Genomic DNA, 24,649 nt, shown 5'->3' with positions numbered 1-24,649 from the left:
TAGTTATTTTCACCGACCGTATAGACATTGACTTTTACGTGCAGAATATAAACATTGCAATGAAACGAGTTTGTTGCAGCATTCGGATTCTTGTTTCCAAGTTCGTTCAGAGCCGCCAACATATTTTATCAAACTCGGTTCAACTTTTAATGGCTTCAAATTCATTACTTGTATTTTTAGCATCATATAACATTGTTCTAGCGCTTTCCGCCGTAATGGAAATAAATGTCTCTATGTGAGCTTCGTTTCTACAAACAGACCGTGAGAGCTTCATTTACCACGATTGACTAAAATCATAATTCGCATCCCCACTAGTTCAATAATTTTCAATCATCTAGTTTCCAACTACAAACTACTGATAATACAATCAATCGTAACTCTTGGTAACAACTGTATCAGACATTTAATATTAATTTTAAACAAACGTGGTAGTCGTTTTTGCTGAAATGTCGAGATTTCAAAGCTTTGAAGCATCCTCACACAACGTCGAATACCAAAGTATTGTTATGATCCCACCGATGATTCATGGACCCATCACTGATCATTATGGCTAATTATGTATGCTTTGCATGACGAAGGTCCATGAGTCTAAGTGATAACAGAACCTATATAATTGTACCCCCAACAGTATTCAAAATCATTCAGTATTCAGCATTCCATATTCCATATTCAGTAATCAGTAGTTAGTAGTTAGTCGATCACGAAGTTAGTCTGTAGAATTAAAGAATATATATATATACCATCTAAAGTTTGTGTCAATCCTCTTCAAAATTCGACCGGCCCAAAAAGGAGATAAAAAGAACCATCACAAACTGGCGCAGTCGTTAAGGATTTCCAACCGGGAGCAGAAAAACTTGTGAAAAAGGGAAGATACGGTCAACTTTGTTGAAAATCCGCAACCTGATTTCAAGTCTACTGGTCGAAAACGAAAAGGAAGAAACAAACTTCTAGATCCGAGTCATCTTCACGGTAAGTGGAATTATTCTTTTGACCACGAATTTCTAACTTATCTATACGATGGTCGATACACGATCCAACCAAAACCAAAACCAAAATCAAAATCAAAACCAAAATCAAAATCAAAATCAAAATCAAAATCAAAATCAAAATCCAAATGAAAGTTCTGTCCAAACTTTCAATCTATCTGATATAAGAGCAATCATTTCTGACGACTTTGATGGAAATCGAGAAAAACTCTATGATTTTGTTCAAGATTGTACACAAGCTTGGTCATTATGCAATGATCAACAGAAGCAATTACTACTTCCTTACATTGAATCGAAACTAAAAGGTTCAGCTCGTGCTCAAACAAGAAACAGACGATTCAAAGACTTGCAAGAATTAAATCTCTATTTACTTCAATTATTCGGTGATCGTCGCGATTTATCACAAATTTTAGAAGAACTAAATTTAATTAAACAAAATAAAAATGAGTCAGTTCAAAATTATTTTAATCGTATTGAAAATCTACAAACTATCGCCCTAAACACATCAGCTTTACAGGATGCAATCCAAAATCCAGGTAGAACAGCTATGATAATGGAAATTGCACTTCAACGATTTATTTTACATTCAAATGATGCTATTTCGAATTGTTTACGTAGATCAAAACCGCAAACACTAAATGATGCGTTACGCGAAGCATTATCAGAAGAAAAATATCTCTTAGCCCGAAATCCACATTGCAACGGTAACACTTCTACATTATTTTGTTCCTACTGTAAGAAAAAAGGTCATAAAACTCAAGAATGTCGAAACCCTTCTCGTGATCAATCTAAGTTCCATTATTCAAACTCACAAAGACAAACTAACTCTAATTCTAACTCTAATTCTCATAGTACGACTAACTCTAATCGCCAAAATCAAAATACAAATCAAAACTCAAAATTCTGCAACTATTGCAAACATAAAGGACATATGATTTCAGAATGTCGAAAACGACAATATAATAATAACAAAAATCAATCAAGTTCACACAATTTACCTTCCACATCATCCTCATCAAATTCGGTAAATTTAAACGCCAAAATGTCCGCAATCAGTGTCGCGTTGTTGGACATCCCACATTACTAAAAAGCGATACGCATTCAAGAAATCATAATTTCAAAAAATCAAATCAAATTCATATGCAGAATATCGACAAAGAATTTTTAAATAAACAATCCTCTTATCATATTGATTTATCCAAGTCAAATCTTACATTTGTAAATCTTCCTCATTTCAACAATCAAAAACAAATAATCAATTTCAAATTTCTTGTTGACACTGGTGCAAATGTCTCTCTGATAAAAACCGATAAGTTGAAGACAACATCATTAAATTATAATCCTAACGATACCACCATGATAACTGGTATTGACTCTAATAATGCAATTTTAACTGCAGGCAGTGTTTCCTTAGAACCTCATTTCGAGAATCACGATTTAAAGATCAAATTCCAAATTGTCCAAGGTGATAACGCTATTCCTTACGATGGTATTATCGGTAACGATTTCCTAACCGAACAAGAAGCAGTAATTGATTTGAGTAATTCTGAATTAAAATTAAAATCTTTGCCATTCCCACTAAAACTGTATCCGCATTGTTCCTATTCGATCAACTCTTCCGTACCAACAATTTTAAAACCGCGTTCTGAAACTGTTATTGAAGTCAATATAGTTAACGAAGGAAATTTAAATGTTGGACTCTCACCGGAAATTAAAGTTCACGATGGTGTTTTTTTGGCAAAAGCTATCCTATTTGTAAACAAAGACAAGAAAGCTTTAACAACAATAGTTAACACTACAGACAAATTTGTAAAAATAAATCATATAAATTTACTTCTGGAAGAATTCAGTGAGGACCGCAGTAACATTTTTCTTAACACATCCGAGTCAAATATCACGAATCAAAAACAATACATTAAAACAAGATTGGAAACTCTTGATGCCAATCTTCGACTTGACCACTTAAACGGCGATGAAAAACAATCTGTAATTAGAATTTGTCGCAACTATAACGATATTTTTCAACTACCAGGAGATCATTTAACGCACACAGATGCAATTCGTCATAAAATCATTACAACAAATTCAGAACCAATCAGTTCAAAAATCTATCGCTTTCCAAAAGTACATCAAGTAGAATTATCTAACCAAATTGATAAAATGCTCGATCAAAAGATTATAGAACCCTCAACTTCACCATTCAACGCACCACTATGGATCGTCCCCAAAAAAGTTGATAGCTCTGGTAAACCAAAGTGGCGCATTGTTGTGGATTATCGCAAATTAAATTCAGTTACAGTCGGTGATTCATTTCCAATTCCTAACATCGAAGAAATTTTGGATCAATTAGGTCATTCATGTTATTTTTCAACTCTTGATTTAGCTAATGGGTTTCATCAGATCAAAATGGATGAAAACGATGCCTATAAGACAGCATTCTCGACACACACTGGACATTATCAATTCACTCGTATGCCATTCGGTTTGAAAAATGCTCCATCAACATTCCAAAGAATGATGAATACAGTTTTAACCGGATTACAAGGCTCACAGTGTTTTGTGTACCTTGATGATATTGTCATTTATGCTTCATCAATTGAACAGCACGAACAAAAACTAAAGGCTATATTCAAGAGACTTCGCGAAAATAATTTAAAGCTTCAACCCGACAAATGCGAGTTCATGAAAAAAGAAATAACATATCTAGGACATATTATATCTGCAGAAGGTGTGAAACCTGACCCTATGAAAATTCAAGCTGTTACTAAATTTCCCATTCCGACCAAAGTTCAAAATGTTAAACAATTTCTGGGCCTAGCAGGTTATTATCGGAAATTTATTAAAAATTTCGCAAAAATTGCTAAACCACTCACAAACCTTTTAAAGAAAAATCATCCATTTGAATGGAAAGAAGAACAACAAAAATCATTCGATCAATTGAAACAAATACTAACAACAGAACCCATACTTCAGTATCCAGACTTTGAGAAAACTTTCATCGTAACAACCGATAGTTCAAATTTTGCAATTGGTGCTATTTTATCTCAAGGCGAAATAGGCAAAGACTTAGCTATCTCTTATGCTTCACGCACATTGAATCAATCAGAAATCAACTATTCAACAACTGAAAAAGAACTTCTCGCTATTTTATTTGCTGTCAAGCGATATCGTCCGTACTTATATGGTCAAAAATTCAGAATAATCACAGACCACCGTCCTCTCCAATGGTTATTCAATTGTTCAGATCAATCATCTAGACTTTTAAGATGGAAATTAAAACTCAGTGAATTTGATTATGAAATTGTGTACAAGCCTGGTCGTCTAAACGCAAATGCTGACGCACTGTCACGAAATCCAGTTTTACCCATAACCACTGACGACAGACAGTATTCGAAATTTCTCGAATATCACTACAAAAACGACAAAACAATTGAATTTTCCTCAATAAAAGAAAATATCTTTAACGTAAGTCCTAATGTCTTATTTATAGCCAAAGATCTACATCCAGACAACAAAAATTACGAAACTCTAAATGAAAAATACGATCTAAATGTATTGAATGCAGATAATATTAATCTTCACGATGTTATTGTTTTACAAAACAACAGTTCTAAAACTTACATATTAATCACACATTTAAATCATTTTGATCAACCCACCTACCAAGACATTTACTATTCTCTTATCAACCTCTACGATAAAGCTAATTTAGAAAAGGAAAGGCAACTCTTCATCAAAGATCCTTCCTACTACAATACAAAAATTAAAATGACAAACTTTAACAGCATGCTCTCGTTCATCTTTAGCGATGTAGTCAAAATTACGATAATTCAATCCGAAAAACTAACGCCAACATCTGAAAACGAGAAAATCAAAATTTTAACCGAAAACCACTCAACTTCAATTTCAGGACATACCGGGTTTAGCAAAACTTACAAACGAATAAAAGAACACTACAAGTGGAACGGTATGAAACACGACATCAAAAAATTCATAAAAAATTGCAGAAATTGCCAGATAAACAAAATTAATAGACATCCCACTAAAGCCCCAATGCAAATTACTACGACTTCATCCAGACCATTCGAAAAGCTATTTCTGGATATAGTAGGACCTTTACCAATAACGGAAAACGGAAATAAATTTATTCTCACCTTACAAGATGATTTAACAAAATTTTCTTATGCATACCCATTACCGAACCATGAATCTAAAACAATCGCGGATAAATTTTGTGAATTTATACTAATATTTGGAACACCCGAGAGTATAGTAACCGACAATGGAACCGAATTCACATCAAATTTAATTAAAGAGATCAATAAACTTTTCAAAATAAAACATATTACGACAAGTCCTTACCATCCTCAAAGTAACGGTGCCTTAGAAAGATCACACGCTACTCTTAAAGACTACCTCAAACATTTCGTCAACAAAGAACAGAATAACTGGGATCAATTCATACAAACAGCTATGTTTTCATACAATTGTCAAATTCATTCAACTACACATTTTTCTCCTTACGAATTGTTATTCGGACACAAACCACTACTACCAAATTCAATCACCCGTACACCAGAATTTCGTTACACATATGAAGACTACCATAAACAATTACAACTGAGACTCAACAAATCATTCGAGACCGCTAAATTAAATGCAAATCACTCTAAAGAAACATCTAAAATCCGTTATGACAAAAGAACAAACGACTATAAATTCAAAATCGGTGACTATGCTTACTTAAAAAGCAAATCAACAACTCCAGGAACTTCTCAAAAACTCTCACCACATTATAAAGGACCATTTAAAATAATCAGAGTAAACGCTAACGAAACCGTAGTCCTAAAAATCAAAAATAGAGAACAAACGTACCACAAAAATTTATTAAAACCAACCATTGTTTCAGATGATACGAATCCAAATAATACTACTCCTTGCACTCGCAAAGACATCACCGTCTCTTCCGACGAATAACTTCGAAATAACGCCGATAGAACAAAAGTCAGGACTTTTTTATCAAGATTTAGGCCAAATTCGCATAAGCAACGACCATTTCACTCTTCTCACTTTCAAAAACATTTCGTTTCTCTCTAACAAACTCGCTTATATCCATTTAATTTTTAACAACTCTCAAAATCTATGCGAAACAATCACATCGATCAAATTCCCTTCAGCTTACTGTGTTAACTCAATTCGAATTATGAAAAATCAAATCAAACATTTGCTAGAAAAATCAGATACAATCAGACATCTAGTCGGACACACTCTAACGAATAAATTTAATAGACAACGCCGTGGATTAATTAACGGAGCATCAACAGTTTTAAAATTTCTTTTTGGTACCCCCGATGCAACGGATGCTCAAAGATATGATAATGCTATAAAGTCACTAGCAAACAACGAAAAACAAACAGCGATTCTCATGCAACAACAAATTCGAATCATGTCTTCCACAATCGACAATTATAATAAATCAGTTACTACCCTCAAAGCAAACGAAGAAAACATTAATAATAATTTTAGAAAATTTCAACAATTTTCAAATAATGTCTTAGATCGAGTTACTCAGATAGAACAACTAGACTCTATCACAAAACATTTCGATCTCTTAAACGAAATCATAGTAGAACTTAGTAATGAGTACGATTCCCTCATAACGTCAATAATGTTTGCTAAACTAAACATCATATACCCAAAGGTAATCAATCCTCAAGACCTATGGTCAGAACTTTCAACTATAAAAATTAGTACAGATTTTATTTTTCCAGTCACTTTGAATGACTATAGTGATATCTACAAACTATATTCACTGTGTAAACTTAATGCAATTTATAACAACGAATTATTAATCTTTTCTCTCAAAATTCCATTAGTTGATCATAAAAATTATAATCTTTTTAAAGTCATCCCTCTACCTATTCAACATTACAACTGTAACATATATTCCTTTATAACGCCTTCCTATCCTTACTTGACTATCAGCATAGATAAAGACGAATTCGCTGGATTGAAAGATCTTTCCAACTGCCAACCACTGGAAGAAAGGATAACACTATGTTCTGATGTTATGACATACGCCACTACCTCAAATCCAAGTTGTGAAGTTACACCTAAAGTAGAACATTCGAATGAAGTACCAACAAATTGTCATCTCAACGTAATTAAAGCACAGTTCGAAGTTTATCACAAAATTGGACCCAACGAATGGTTGTACATTGTTTCGAAGCCAACGAGCCTCACCATCAATTGCAAATTCGATAAACAGGACTCTACGGACAAAACCATAGAAAACGTCGGAATCATTCGATTAAGCACAGGTTGTGTGGGTCGCACTATGTCTTCATCCCTTAAACCAAGTTATAACCAAACCGTCATCGTTCATCACTACATCCCTAATTTCGACATAACGAGAAATGTCAAATACCCAGGGAAAATCAAGGAGTTAAGCAGGATGGAAACCAAACCCGTGATGTTCCGAACCGTCGATTTAGACCAACTCCATGATGCCAAACATCAACTCCAGATGTTTTCAGATGTACTACAGGACCAAATCAACAAACCTATCCTAGGAACTTACGTCGACCACTCCGTGATAATATTTTCGTCGCTCATTTTCGTAATCTTTGGTGCCATGATCACTTTCATCTACAGAAACAAATTGGTGCCGAAGTGTTCAAAACGCAAAAGTGAAGTGTCAAGTTTGCAGAATACCCAAACTGTGCAGCAGACTGTTCCACAAAGTGAATTTTCGATTGAAATACCTCAACAAACTAGTAACGAAACTCATAATGTAAATTTCAGAAGCATTTATTAAGTAGTTCTCCCTTTTTTATATCTCCATGTTATCTTTATTGTTTTTTTACTTTTTATATATTTGTATTCACACATATATCAAAAAACTTAGGAGGGAGGAGTGTTATGATCCCACCGATGATTCATGGACCCATCACTGATCATTATGGCTAATTATGTATGCTTTGCATGACGAAGGTCCATGAGTCTAAGTGATAACAGAACCTATATAATTGTACCCCCAACAGTATTCAAAATCATTCAGTATTCAGCATTCCATATTCCATATTCAGTAATCAGTAGTTAGTAGTTAGTCGATCACGAAGTTAGTCTGTAGAATTAAAGAATATATATATATACCATCTAAAGTTTGTGTCAATCCTCTTCAAAATTCGACCGGCCCAAAAAGGAGATAAAAAGAACCATCACAGTATATTGTTTATCGAAATTCCGACATAGATAATGATGAAAGAAATGCGTGCTGTTTGAAAACTATCTAGGTTCACATCAGTGAAGTTTAATATTCGCATAATAATTAGTTGGTTTATTGGGATTTTAATCTTGTAAAAAACGAGAACAGCTGTGACGTGACATGTGCTTCTTCCGATCGTTATTACAAACCAGAAAATCTGCATAAGCAATATCTGTCGACGTTTTATTGCTAGTATACGCTGCAAATTTGTGAGTGTTAACAGTGGGATATCTGTTCAGATGGGGTGATAAAGTGAGACTTGAAATGTAGATATTGGTGGGATTTACGAGGGATTGACATAGGTGGATTTGGCTGAAATTAAACAATAACCACACGTCAAATTTAACGGAGTTTTTACGATTCATAACGAGAGGAAATCTGTCAATACGCCAAGTTTTATCCCAATCGATGAAACAGGTTACAATATTTTTATTGATCATACTCAGGTGTTCGGGAATGCCTTGCTACATTTATACAGCTTTTGAGTCATAAGTGGAAGAAAAAAGCTTATCAGAATGTATATTGAAATAGTATATTCTGTAACAAGTTTGGAGTTGCATTTATTCTGCACGCGTGGATAGTATGCCGCACAAGTGCTGAATAACCATTCCAAACGAGTTAGCATACTATACTTTTTCTATGACCAATGATAGAATTCCATGAGTACAGTTAACAATTTTGCTGACATTTAGAAGATAAGCAAAATTTTGACGGTAACTATGCAAATAGTAAATAATAAGTAATAAATGTAGTTAATCACGGGATTCTCCACCACTTGTAGCTATTCTGCAACAAGTGATGGACAATATTCTATTAAAGTTTGGTATAATCATTATGGTTCCGTAATCGAAAACCGTCACACAAAGTGAAAATTCTGTAATGGACATTAAAAAAATAGTTTCGCAGTTTTTTAGTTTTTACAGCCGTACAGATACGGTTTTCAAAGTAAAAATTTGTAACAGATATGTGTCAAAACTGATCGTTTGGACAAACATGGCAATAAATAAGCGTCTTCTTCTGCTAACGTGCAATTAAAAATTAATTAGCTCGCAGCAAATTATCACATGTCTTTGCTAAATTGATACGACCGTATACCTACTATTATAATTGACATTATAATTTAATTATAAGAGTTGATTCTATTGCTAATTGCTAAGATTTCTAAAAACCAATAAAACTTGGGAGTACTGCATGGCTTGTTTTCAATTTTATCTGTATGAATCTATAGTAGAGCTACTGCGAGATAATAATTTTTGATCGCACTGTTAGTTAGTCTGTTATTTTCCAAGATGCTAAGAAATGATAATATACAGGGTGATTTTGAAATAAAAGAGAAAAAAAATCATGGTTTTTATTAATTTTAAGGTAAAGGTAAAAATTCCGAAATCCTGATCGCACAGCCTTTTGTTCGTTAATAAATGTACCTATGCATAGTAACCTTATCATTGGCGTAGCATGAAAATTCGAATCAATTTCTTTAATTTTTTTTTTAAACTTCCTACAGCTATTTTGAAAAAGATACCTGCCAACTTTCTTCATTTACAATAAGCTGTTAGGATTTTTTTTCCGCCTCTGTTTTAAAATCACCCTGTATGCAGGCTGATTCACCTAGCATGATGACAATGACGACTACCAAATGCAACCAAAAATAATTTTGATGAATAACTTAATACCTTTTGTTAACTTTATGTAGCATGAAATTTGTACACTTCTGACAGCAAAGTCATTATTTGACAAGTTATTTTCGAAAATTTTAAAACCTTTTAAATGTTCTCTAATGATGAAAGAGTCGATATGTTTTTGATTTATGGTAAGTGCATGAAGAATGCAGCAGCGGCGGAAGTGTTGTACCGATGCTGTTACTCAAACCGTAGGCATCCTACAGACAAAATTTGTAAACGGTTTTAGAGTAGGAACTCCGCCAAAACTGGCCAAAACATATAGGAAATTGAAAACGGATGACCACGAATTCCAAAAACGACATTATGGTTATTGAAGCTCTCGATATTAATAATCATATTAGCTGACTTTTTCAAGGGATGTCCAAGATGTAAAAAAGATTAGTTTATGGATCAAGTGACATATGAAAAACGTATTACTGGTTGCATCTTCCGTTCGTCAGGGTCGTAAAGTTACGTGAATCAGTCTGTATAATATATTATGCAGTGTACCAACACGGTGAGATTTGACCTGAAATTTTATCGGAAACACCCTGTACATATATCTATCAAACAATACTGATCAACATCATACAGATCTGCTTTCCTTTATTTAAATAAGAGTTTCTGTTTTAATATTAATACCTAATTAAAATTGCCAAGGTAATGAAAAATTGTGCTTCTGTAAAATAACGTATTCTTATAGTAACAATTCGTAATTGCTATATTATGTAACATGAACTTTTTTATACAATAAGGAATTCTTTAAATATAAATTGTTAAATTTTAAAAAACCTAAAATATAAAAAATTCAAAATCTGGAGAAAACTGAATTCAATGACAAATACAATATGATTTTAATAAATAATACCAATCTATGTCAATTTCATGGCAATAATAATAAATATAATCATACAAATTGTAAGAAAGCCGAACAAATGTTAGAATATTTTAGAGCTGCACTTATTACAGGTAATAAAAAGATATTAATGTTATGGTTAATTCAAAACTTTTTAAACTTTACGTTTACTACCCCTCAGAATCATCCTAACAATGCAAATAAAATTTAATGTGTTTTGTTCGTAAAATAAAACCATAAAATACATAACTGTATAAATTCTTTACTTTCTGCTGGCCCAATATATTTCCAATTTAGAGCATTCTTGACATTATTGTTGTAGAGGTAGAATGTGAAATACTAGGTTTATATTTTTGTTTACTCTGAATTTGCAACACTTTGAGGTGAAGTTTAAAGCAATATATAAAATATAGTTTAGTGATATTATAAAAAAGTTTTAAAATTTTTAAACGGTATTTATTTTTCCAATCAGTCCCAGCCTTCGATAAAGTCAAAAACTCCATTCAACACTTCCTCTTTTATCTCTTCCGTATCCAACCCGTGCGAAAATATTTACACTCCACCGGATGCGTTTTAATCCGGCGAACCGATGCAAACCCACATGCCAATTTTCACCATTGGATTGAATTTATTCACATTAAAAACCATCCGTTTGAAAAGCGCCCCTTCGCACTTAATGAAACCCGATACGGTAAAGGTGCGTTAAGATAGCACAAGAATCGGGAGATATTTTAAAGTCAAATGGCGCGCGTCTCTCAAGGTTTCATTATACGCGTGGCTTTGAGAAATATCGTACTTTAGCCAATTCCGTTCTCCGCTGTGAAACCTAATTTTGCAAGACTGAGACAAACCCCATATTTCCTGCTACATTTCTTGATTGAATGATATGAAAGCGGGGCTGCCTAGGTACGAACATCAGAGGAAGGCGCCTCTTCCTGATTGGGATGCGAGGATTTTCAACGGATTTGTCTTATTACCAACCATTGAAAAAATTTAGAAGCCTTCGTGTAGAATCAAAACCACGGTGACACTCGTAAAAATAAAGGAGCCGTTCTAGGCGATAAATCATGATCGAATATTTCAAAATTCACTTTATCGGATCCAAAAATGCAACGCAGTTTTCTAATAAAATACCCGAGACGGATATTGTACAAGACATCTTTGTTACGAAGATGATATGGAGATACACGTATGGTATGTTGTGCGAAGTTACGACTGCAATAAAGATAAATTTCCACCAGGAAGTGAATTCCTTGTTTAAGGTTTGAGCTTCATAGAGTTGTGAAATAGAGATTCCGGCCAATTCAGGGTTGCATAAGGACTTTACAACCTTCTGAAAAACAGCGAATACTACTTGAAACGAGGCTAAATAATTCGAATAACTATACAAAAATGAGCGAAGAACAGATTTCACAAAATGTCAAAGGAAATTTATCTTTGGAGTTTACCCGTCCACACTACAAGCATTGACCGAGTTCCGTGAGATTGCTGCCTTCTCGCCACTTAAGCATATTTTACGCGGCCACCGGAATCGGCTGTAATTTCGTCTCAGTTATTCGCCGCCTCCAACTTCGGCTGTAAATAAAATAGAAGAAATAAACGACGGAAGGAAGAAACCAAGTCTGCGAATTTGTCTCCAACGTATGACACCGTAACCGCTTATTGGACTATTCCATCTTGCGTTAAGCGCCCCAATTTTCCCATTCAATCGACTTTAAGCCTTCCGACAATTCAGGTTTAGGTGTTAAGAAGATAAAGCCGTCGTTTAAGCCTCGACTGCGTACTATGCATAAGATTCGTTTTACCGAGAACTTAATTTGAAATATGTATGGGTGAATATCAAGAAGGGAGCTCTTGATTGCCTGTAATTTGCTTAGAATAAGGAGTAAAGTGGTTTTAAAAGGAGGAAGTTATGTTACTGGGAAATCGAAGCATTCGCTTTACATATCCGTGTCACCGTTTTCCCCAGGGGCCACCCTTTACAATTACTCTATGCATTCCACCCCGTGCGCCCCTTTTTGTCCGTATCATGTTATTTCCGTTCGGCTTTCAGGAAAGAAGCATGTGCACGATGCACCTCAGTTGCAGGCAATAAATCGGTCGTTTTCAGTACATCTGCAATGGCGGAACGCGTATTGCAGTAACATACAAACAGAGAAAGCTTGAAATACCGGAAGTAACGTCAGACACGCTATCGTTCTATTCTCTAACCGGTGTAAATGTTACTAGTATGGTGGTAACGGATGTATGACCGAACACTATCTACCTAGATGTCGTGAATACAAGAATACGGATATTGTGTTTCCACATTTAAACTGGGCCGCAAGGAACACTCGACACGAGCTAAGCATCAGATAAGATGTTGGCTCAGCTTTCTAAAAATTTGCCTGAAACGGACGATATCTCACCAAAGGGACGCATAACGCACACGACGCCGACGCTAATTTTCAGGATTTATCTCGACAACAGATTGCACGACGACGGTGGCATTAAGGCGAATGATGGCGTATTAAGATTATTACGGGGTGGTATTGGGATGGAGATGGAAATACGGGAAAACGGTTCTAAGCACCTGTTGGAAATTGTAAATTTATAAACGATGCTTTGCTTTTCATTACCTAAAAACTACCCTAAGGTGGACTGAAGAGTAGCTAGTTCTTAGTATCATTATCAAGATCTTGTTCCTCTATCTGAACTACTTAAAAATAAATAAGGCTTGGCTTTCTACGGCAATTTTTAATTAAAGTTTTGGTGACACCTATTCATAAATTTAATAGAAAAATTTGTAAAGTTGAATCGTCAGAGTAAGCATCGTTTTTGAAAATGTGGATTTAAACATAGACTGTAATTAATGTCTCAAATTTTTGTATAAAACACTTTTTCTTTGAAGAACATATCTTCAAGTAGACTTTGCAAAAAATGTTAAGATTGAGGTCATAGGATAGTCGTATGCGCAAATTTCGTGGTTATTAAGGGCTAAAAACTCGTTTGCGGCATGGCCTGGAACGACGTTATCACTCAAAAAGTTAGATTTTTGACTTACCAGACTTACATATTCTGTAATTATTGTTTCTTTATCGAGTAACAAGTTTTATTTTTATCGAAAATATGGAACTCCCTGCATTATCTCAAACTTATTCCTGCATATACATAACTCGTCACCTACCTTTATTACAAATATTGCACCAAAAAGAGAGTCCCTTGTTCTCTGTATACCTTTCAGAATTGCCTATCGTCTTGAATAGATATGATCGAGATTTGAAACAGAAAAATATCACTTCTTGTCTAAACCCCATAAACCCATTTTAAATTTGGACATAGGTAGGTGAAAAGTGTCTGAAATCAAGCAACCGTTATTTAACAGTCTATTTATTCCATCCAGTCTGATTCGATATCAGTGCAACAGACGCGATTTCAAGGCTTTAAAAGTGCTTAACGGCCGCAGTAAAAGGTTGTTTCTATGCTTGTTTTACTAAAATTCTGTCTTTCTAATAAATCGTTACGACTCTGCCTTTATTTCGTTTTTTAAAGGCGATGCCACGTCGTATCAAAGGCCTAAGCGTTCTCAAAATCACCTATTGAAGAAATTTTAACAATTTCCAATTTCTGTCTGACATAATTTTTTTGCCATTCTTACAGTAACCTAAAAATAAACAAACTCGTCATGTATAATAAATAAATATTAATTTGATACCATCGATACAATTTCTATTATTATATATTTGCACTATAAAATTAGCACAAATATTAAAGTGCAACAAACAACAAATTGCGCTTTTTTCGATTTTCGAGGAATTCGTATTAATTATAGCTATTATTGTTCAAATTAATTTAAAATAAAACTTTAAAAATATTCACTCAAAGCACTTGTGCAAATACCCAAATATTGCACTAGTTCTTAAATATTTGCTGATATTTTTCGTTGCAAGGTTATTTTTGGCATATTCTGTGATGTGATTGGTTAAAATTTTATGAGGGAAATAGTCAACTTCATTGTATTTTGGCAGCAATAAAAATCTAAATGTATAAAACATATTACGAATCTAAAATTAACAGCACTCAACCTAATTAATACAAAATTATTGATCACAACTGACTGATTCATTTATTTATACCAATGCTAATATTAATTTAAACATTTACGATACTTTAAATCACCGTAACTCAAAATATTGGTTTTCGTCGGCTCATATTTTTGCATAATGATAGTATTTTAGTATGAACGGTAATGAACCAAAAGTTGGATTATTTGTTAATTTCGTTTTGATTTACTATTTCTGCCAAAATAAATTTTCAGCTACAACGGAATTAAATACTAAAGTTTCCAAGCAGAATTCGTATTAATTATAGCTATTATTGTTCAAATTAATTTAAAATGAAACTTTAAAAATATTCACTCAAAGCACTTGTGCAAATACCCAAATATTGCACTAGTTCTTAAATATTTGCTGATATTTTTCGTTGCAAGGTTAGTTTTGCCATATTCTGTGATGTAATTGGTTAAAATTTTATGAGGGAAATAGTTAACTTTATTGTATTTTGGCAGCAATAAAAATCTAAATGTATAAAACATATTACGAATATAAAATTAACAGCACTCAACCTAATTAATACAAAATTATTGATCACAACTAACTGATTTATTTATTTATACCAATGCTAATATTAATTTAAACATTTACGATACTTTAAATCACCGTAACTCAAAATATTGGTTTTCGTCGGCTCATATTTTGCATAATGATAGTACTTTAGTATGAACGGTAATGAACCAAAAGTTGGATTATTTGTTAATTTCGTTTTGATTTACTATTTCTGCCAAAATAAATTTTCAGCTACAACGGAATTAAATACTAAAGTTTCCAAACAGAACGTATGTCAACAGTTAAATGATAAAAATAAAATTTCAAATTTCATGTGATTTAGAAAGGGCAGAACAATTTTATTTTCAAGGATAGGAGTTGGGTTGTCTTTGAAACCTAAGTTATTTGTCTTGTAGTCGTATGAATGATTGATGCAGATTTGGGGAAACATTTGTGGTAGTAGCGTCCAGTACGGGTAAATCTATTCACTTCTGTAAATCGAAGTTAATTCATTAAACATAAACCTGGGATTAAACCTACATCACAAAAGAGAACAAATACTCCTAATTAGATAGAGCGGGTCTTAAAACTGAAAAATAAACATCTCATTGTATCGCAGTGATCTTTCTATTCTCATTCTTAGTTTTTGCTAAATCGCAATTGGCCAACTAGTTCAACTAACCTCACCCTACTCTACTACTCGAGTTCAGCAGCCCCGTTAAAACTTTGCGGTCCGGCTTGGCCTGAATGCTGATGTCCTTTAAGAAGGGTACAAATGGCCATTTCCAAATCCGAACTACTCAATTTACCAGCTTTGTTTGAGATTCACTCCGATTTTGATACTAGTCCTCTACTGATTGTTCGCTTTTAGCCTACGTTCCACTTAAGCTCCTAATCCCTGTACAAAGGACTCGTGCATTATTTAGAAAAACAGTGAGTAATGACCTCGACGTCCTTCAGGAGGCAGAGCTCGAGCAACAAGTTATTATTTGTAGAGAGGGTTGAATAATTCCGTGAATAAATAGACGGATCTGGGAAGTTAGTCGGTTTAGGAGGGCAGCAAATTGGAGAATAATTTGTTTTTGCAGTTATCCTGTTTTTTTCTCGATTCGAAGAAGAGAAAAACATCCAATTAGGATTCAAGCGACGTAACGTCGTATTCGAAGCGACTTTGCGCTGGATTTCACCCTTTAATTACATACATGCATTCTAATCTTACTCATTGCAACACTTACACCATCTGAATTCAGCAATTTAGTTTATTACCGAGGGGAAATCGAATCAGTTAACTCTGTGCGAACGCGCTCCTCGCCATCAACTCGAACCTTTATAATTAAAGCCGGGCCAAAGTGCACTTGGAAAAGGTAAAATGCGCTTAAATATGTAATTTGATACGTAAATGGCACTAGACCGATCGATAAAGCAAACAAAAGCTATCGTAAAATCATACAAGAGCTTTCATAAAACAGTATTAATAGCGGAACCAATTTAAATCAAACGAAGAACATTACGGGACAAGCTGAGAACCACTTTTGTTGCTATTTATACGAGCAATCGGTTTTAAGTAAATTAGTTTCGTTATTGGGGTAACCTGAAACTGGAAGCGGCGAAAATTAACGATTGATTTTCATACCGCCACTTTAGCAGCACCGCAAATTCTTTGTAAACTATTGTGAAAACATTTCATTCATAGGTACTTGCTTTCAGGTTCAATATTGAATTTCCAATAGAGCCGAACTCATTAAGTGGCAAAAGTTGTCTATAACGAGATAACGAGAAAGAAAGCGCAGAAAAAGGAGTAATTTTAAATTTAATTTTATATTATGTACAACTGGCAAAATATTTGTTGTTAAACATGAGTGGGATTGTTGTTTTCATCACTTTTAATGTCGACGAGTGCATTATTTATGTGCTTTCTGCATTTATAGGTACTATTGATTTTACCCCAAAATTTCAGTTGCAAATTTTAATTGAAATTTATTGTCTGTGTTGTAACCAATTTTATCGGTTTACGAAGTCCTAATCAATCAAATGAGATTTTTTTTGAACCCGCAGTGTTTCAAAAATGGTATTTTATCAAGTTTCCAAATTTATGACGTCACAATTTAAAATTACGTTTACACCAAATTTGTGTCAAAATGTCATCTTTTTATTGGCTTCAGATTGTAACAAAAGTCATTCTGGTATCTCTGTTACTTTCTCGGCGTTGATTAGCAGTATTTTGTATCTAAAACATGAAAAATGGCCATCTTAATCAAAATTAAATTTGAAAACAAACTTGACAATATCGCGTTTTTTTTAACTTTAAATACAGTTTGCATTAAATTTAATATGAAAACTGACAAAATCTTAATGTTCTTTGGTACATTAAAGATAATTTAAATTAGCAATTATTTTTACAAAATTGTTAAAATGCAAAAATTACAGTTTTAGGAGTCGCGACGCCAATCTAGCGGTGATAAAGACATAGTGTTTTTGCATATTTTATCATCATCTTTAAAATTAAAAACGATTTTCGGGGTGACCACAAGTGTTGCCGGACCCTGTACAGAAGCTAAATTAAATGTTTAATTTAAATTAAATATTTAACATCATGTTACAGTGACATGTGACCCTTTTCCGCCAATCAATTGTTAACAATTGTCAAATTATAATTACGGGATAAACTTTATTTCAATTACACTCGGTTTATGTCGCATTTGTCCCTTTTGATAGTTATTTTTTATTTAACGATGGAATTTTGAAGAATTAACTTTGAAAATTTTTTGATAGCAGGGTTGGCATTATAGTCCTTCTAAAAGTTAACATTTATTAATTCTAATATAAAAATTCCCGTGTATTAAGGTTACTCTAGTGATTAATTAGTGTAGAGATGTTCCAAGTAAAATAAAATTTCTCAGATACGACTGCTTTTGAAAAATGGTATCAGCTCAATTAAATTTTGACATTGGCAGAACTTTCATGATCGTTTTTTGTACTTGCTAAAACTCATTTCACATTATTTAAAGTTTTTTTATAAAAACAATTTGAAGTTTCCAATAAGGAAAATTTCCTAGAACGGTGAAATGGCATTCGAGTGTCTCATTGTCACCTATCATCAAATGGCGTTTATTTATTGGATTAACCAGTTTTCATAAGCAATTCACAGGAGTACCTACTAGTTCACAAAACAGTGCTTTAATGAGTTTTTAAAGCATTTGAAATATATAGTTTAAAAACAATAATTCCTCAAGGACCGAATTAGAAAAAAAATAAAGTTACAGGAGATTACCAGCAATTTTAAGCATGTAAACTGGATTTTATTAGACAGAAACTGGTAATAAAAATAAAATATTGGTATGATTAGAATAATAACTGCAACATATGAGTTGAGAGTGAATTTAACATTTGATTATTTGTGTTGAAACTATGGATTTTCACTAAGAACGATATCTTGTCTGTTTATGAATCCTTTAATAACATTTACGTTAAGGCCCGATGCACATTTGGAATGATTTAAGCGTTGACGTTGGATATTGCATTCGCTTAATTTATAGAGATATTGGAATTATGCAGAGACCAGACGGAATAGATAGTTGCCGCCTATTTGACATTACAATGTCTCCCTAATTACGGCTAATGTTAATTGATTCTGGAATTTACCACAACAGTTTGACGGCTTGAATCCCGAGAGTTGAGTTCTTGACATTGTTAGAACTAATCATTTCGTATTTTTGTCAGTTGAATGCAATACTCCATCTACTTTCAGATATTGTCTGGGTAAGCTCTCAAACCACAAAATTGATAAAGGAAATTATTATGACAAAGTTGGGCAAACCCCTCGGGTAAACTGCATAAGGCGCTGCATAATTTTCATCATCGACGGATTTAACGTAGACGCTCAGTATAAAGTATGACACAGGTACTTTTAAATTACATCGTCATAATAGTGTTTTATGATCTCCAGGGAATGTTTTAACTAGACATATTTTATGGTGAGAGAATGTCACATGCAGATTGTAAAAACACGCCATTTTGAATGTATTGGCGATGATATATTGCTACTTGTGTGCATTTATTCTAACGATGACTGCAGGCGTATTCACAAGTGCTTGGAAAGCGAAATCATGAATATTTTATTTCATTGAACGGCTTTGTTTCAATAATAGCAGTACTGCATACCTGTTATTAATGGCGGTAGTGACAACTGTGTTCTAATCACGAAGAATACACAAAGGAACACGTCATCACGTTTGTTGAAAAATATAGGCACAATCATTTTCAGTCTACACCACGCATTCGTGAACACCTAATAAAGTGGTCTTAACTTGATTGCCGAAAATGAAGAAATATTATTATTAGGATCATCAAAATTGTGGTAAAAACCCAACACAACTAAATCCGACGCTAACTAATGAAATTACCCTTCATATTCACGTACTCATCTAACATAATTTCCTCTCTGTCCGAGGGTCAAAATCACCACATTCATTCTCTGCATTGATAAGCGGACGTGCACAGTAATAATTTATTCGTAACGTACATTACGGCGTTTTGTGTTAAAAATTAAAGCCATTGTTACGTCTGGTGCATTTCCAGACCATGTCGCCTTGCATAACTAACGCAAAATTGAAACCTATTCTAACGGAATTTTCTCCGATGTTCCGGAAACGTCCCCCTAATATGCGGATTATTCATGATTCCGAATGAGGGGTTCGAATTTCATTCGTCGACGTCTAGAATAACAAAGTTCGGAAGCAACAGACAAGTCAGGTTAGCAAGAATTACAACGTATTGATTTTAGCATAGACGGGTGAGAAAAACGTGCTATTTCCCACAGAATCTCTTATAAGAAAGATACGTTCTTATGCATTTCAACTTGGTGTTGTGGAAATACAGATCCGAGCAGATTTCTGAGGGTTCTTGTTAACAGATTACTTTTATCTGATGCTGATAAGAAAACATGCTTATAGACTCAAATTTCCTTTCGGGATTGAACGCTTTTCTTTAGCGACGAATCGAATTAAAGAATTAAAGTAGTTTTCTTCTCTTTTAATAATGAATTTTTTAGTCTCAAAAAAAACTTTCTGTGTTGCCAATTTTAAACACTGTTCCATTCTACGGGCTTCTAAAATAAGAGATTAGTTTTTGAAGCTTATTTCGTTATTAAATTTTAATTTAGTTTTTGTTTAATCACCAAAAGTTGCGACCTAATTCTTCGATTCAACTTCGTTAAAAATTAACGTCCTTGCAGGACTCAAATAGCTTTTCCGTGTTAACCAGCCTTTAGAATTTGAACGTATTGTTAGTCAAAATGCACTTTAATGTGAATAGTGCAGTTAATATTTTAATACGTAGAGTCACTTATAAATATTTAAATATTCGAACCTAGCGTAACTATACGAATTCGATATTTAAATATTGCTAACACTGATGGTTTAGCCTACTTTGTAATGGAGTTATAAAAATACTGATTGAACTTCGAATCGAAAAAAACGCAATAATTAGGTATGTTCGGCGACAAAACACCACACAACATTCTGCAAAATCTTGATAAAGAGCTTAATGACATAATGACTCTCATAAATGACAGTTTTATTTCGGCCACAATAACATTGTAAATAGTGCAAAGCAAAATAAAGACAAGTGTTATGCACACCGTATCACTGATATTACGTTCAACTAATGAAATATCAATATCACACATCCGTTTGAAAAATCAGTCATGTTACTAAAGTTAACATAATTTTGAGCTAAATTTTCGTGCGGAAATCACTCGCTGACAGTTGCGTAACCTGAGCATCTTAAGCGCTTGACTTCATTTCCTCAGGTTTAATTAATAGCAGTAACTAGGGCACCTCCCACCTCAACCGAACTCCGCCCCCACCCACTGAAAAAATTACCTCATTTGCAGGATCCTGCACAATGCGTACTTGATCAAAGAGGATTTAGATTAGACAGTTCGATGCACAACGTTGAAACTACCTGATGGATTTCGGCATTGTAGCAAGATCGCGCCATAAATTAACGTGAATTACTGCATCTCCTGACTATGATGGCACAATTGGCCGTAGATATTTGCGATAGTTTCGGTGGTGCCACCGAAACATTTGTCAAACGCAGCTATTATTTATAGTCCAATTTTCACGGTGTCTGACTTACATCTATGGGAACAGTTCGTATAATCCCCGCATCAACTCTGTCACCAATTTTTAATTTACGCCCCGACGCTTGAAACAAAGCGAAAACGAGCGATCGATTCTGTCCACTAATAGGAAAAAGAGCGTTTGTAAAATAGGAAAAACGAGGACGGTTTTAATTTTTGTCACTATCGGTCCATTCGACCGAATCTAAATTGAGAATCGGCTGTAATTTGCACATCCACTTTATCTAAAACTGCATATTATAGTCATCATGAATCTTCGATGGCCGCTTCGCTAAAGAATATATCGCGAATGAATATCAGTGCCGCGAGGTCGTAAAGGCGCATAACTTCTTTATATATCACCTAATAAAATTTGAATTTGCTGAGTTTTCCAACTTTTATTACCTTATAAAAGGTGCGGATTGACTTTTTACGCGGCGAGGTTGTAAGGCAAACGGGGGAAAATTCTTCAGCAACATGTCGGTAGTCAATGGGAAAAAGCAAAATGAACCGGTCGTTGGGAAAAAATGACCACATTGCACATTTTTAGGGAAAATGGGGTTTACTAACGTCAGAAGGTCAGTCTCATATACATCTGTTCCGTGTTAATTAATTTTTAATGGCAAAGAGCAAAAAAATTGTTTTATTATTGGAATGCTCCACTATTTACATTGTTGTATCATCGATTTCAATTCGCAGAACAAAGAGTGCAAATATCACAATTAAATTCAAAAATAGCACCGATATTTTTAACAACTGAAACGAGAGACTTTTAAACTTTGATTAATTAAAAGGATGTTTTTGACGAACGCTCTAATTTGCATCCGCAAAGTCACGAAAAGACCTTAAGGCATTTATCCCAACATGCCACAGATTGGTTAAAAAAATCGAGACACCAACAGACAGAATCTTTAAATTTTTCCCTGCCAGTGGCGGAGCGCAATCCTTGTGTTCTTTGTGTGTAATCTCGGCTTAATTAGCGTATTTTTTCTGCTGCAGACAATCCTCCAAAATGAAGATGAGCAAGGTGGGAAACCAGACGAACTCTCAAGACCCTCAGGCGGTAAACTCGAGAGTTTTCGTCGGAAATCTGAACACATTCCAGTGCTCTAAAACGGATGTGGAAAGGATGTTTCAGCGTTATGGACGACTAGCTGGTGAGCACTTTTAAAATTAATATATTTTTTGTCGTTGCAGTTTTATATTGCTGTCATCTCTTTGGCTTGCTTTATTGCTTGAGCGCCGTTCTAGGTCGATAAAATTTTATTTAAATTACGAATTTTAGAGAAGAGTTAAATGGTGGAACGTCAATGAAAGCATTTTAATTGTATAATAAGTCATTTGCTGCTGTTTATGAAGTGTTGGAAATTTTTAAAACAACATAAAGATAACGGATGATGAGTTAAATTAAACTAATAACTTGACAAGACGTAAAACTAAATTATTCATCTCGTTGAAAATAATTACAGGAAAGACATTGTTGAAAGTCATAATTAATACTCGCCTGACCTCCATCAAAGTCCATCCAAAATGATGAACTCATAATTGTACCAACTAACCGTCTTTATCATATAGTTTATACTTTGATTGTCCAACTAAAATAATTTCAACGATTTGTTTTAACAGTTGTGTCAAAGTTCGTGGAGCTCAGGAACTGCAGTTGAACCAACAATTTCGTGATGAAATTCCAATTATAAAAGTTTCACTGGAAATATTGCCGCATCATCCACTAGTTTATTTAAATAGACAGTTTTAAAATTATCCATTCATGCCCTGTCGCACTCTTTTCCAATGTCGCAACTGTTTTAGACATCACAAATGTTTGAAATTGACATGTTTGGAATTCATACACAGATTAAAGTTATTTTATTTACGGAATAAAATTTTTGAAATAGTGGCTCATAATCAATACCAACAGAGTAAACTTCTACCTAATTAAAGGGAATAAGTTTAACGTGTCGTAAAATTTAATACATTGTAGTTGGAAGACCATATATCAGTTACTGTGGCGCTGAGGTACCTGAAATAATTAACAAGACAAAGTAGATCGGAGTTGTTGAGTAGTTGGGGGAAATTTTGGACTACAAATTATAGTTTCATATTCCTCCTATGAATTAACCGTTTTTTAATGTTCTGATACTTTTGATACCTAAAAAAATTCTACCTCGTTGCCACTAAATACCGACACGATATTACAGTCTGAGGGTGTCTCACAGGCACATATGACATTATAAACAATCATATATTCATGAGTTGGCAGGTATAAAGTATTAAAATCGTGCCGCAGCATTGCAGGTTTCCTGGTACAACACAGTTTTGGGGGGAGACTTACCCTTTTCACCCCGGGGGCGTTGCCGCCAACACCTAACACAGGGGGAGAACTGAGACTGGTGATATATAGTCGTGCAAAAAATCTGCGTGTAAACGTTAGGGAATAGTTTAATATTCTGTTGTCGCATTATACATAAAGCCCGATTTAAACTTATAGATTAACTGCGTACGTCTCTGATTAAATGTGGTTCTTCGTGAAGAGGTGGGCAACAAGAATAGGTTAGTTATTTGTCATAGGTTGCGTTTCTATAAATTACGCACCAAAGGAAGTGATCAATCAAGAGAGAAATAAAAACAAGAGTTGGAATAAATCAATGGTGAAAACAAACCTAGAATTAATTATCGTTTTAGTGGCTCCTCCTTAAGTTATCGGGGGTAGAAATCTTGTAATTTCTTGATTTGTGGAGAGGCCTGGCGACCGGGAAAATCAATTCTCTGAGAGAATATACTGCTACACGTTAAATAAAATTTATTCAGTTTCATTTTGGGTTGTTTGACCTAATTAATAAAGAAATAATAAATTAAACACGAGGGATAAAAATTAGAAGCTAGAGAAACATCTACGCTCATCCCGAACCGCTCCAAGAAACACCAGATAAGAGGATTTGCGTTCTTTTGTTTTGTTTCGTTTGGTAATACTGCAATTTAAAACAACGAAAAACTTTGACGACATTCATTACAAAATCAATTTTTCACCGTTTTTCATTCTAATTGACACATTTCCGTTTATCAGTTTAATAATTTATGGGGACGTAAAACCGCCTACCATTCTACAAAACAATTATTTCCGGAGACGTTGGAGTTCGATGCAAGAATAAGTAATCAGTATCAGGCTTTGTGC

At 34.1% G+C, this 24,649-nt stretch overlaps 1 protein-coding gene across 4 annotated transcripts in view; it reads left to right on the top strand.

The window, feature by feature from the left end:
• The window catches only part of LOC148178344 (uncharacterized), a 165,968-nt gene that overhangs the window by 65,529 nt on the left and 75,790 nt on the right, over nt 1-24,649 (top strand). For all 4 annotated transcript variants that reach the window (XM_088030838.1, XM_088030839.1, XM_088030840.1 and 1 more), the window contains one exon: nt 22,477-22,634. In XM_088030838.1, the coding sequence (XP_087886964.1) occupies nt 22,477-22,634 (158 nt within the window). The remainder of the gene's footprint in view (nt 1-22,476; nt 22,635-24,649) is intronic.

This window comes from Gnatocerus cornutus, chromosome 2 (assembly GCF_029298725.1).
Source record: "Gnatocerus cornutus isolate USDA-ARS CGAHR chromosome 2, icGnaCorn1.1, whole genome shotgun sequence".
NCBI classification, from domain to species: Eukaryota; Metazoa; Arthropoda; class Insecta; order Coleoptera; family Tenebrionidae; genus Gnatocerus; species Gnatocerus cornutus.
The sequence above is the reverse complement of the archived record's forward strand: the minus strand, read 5'-3'. Positions and strand labels throughout refer to the sequence as shown.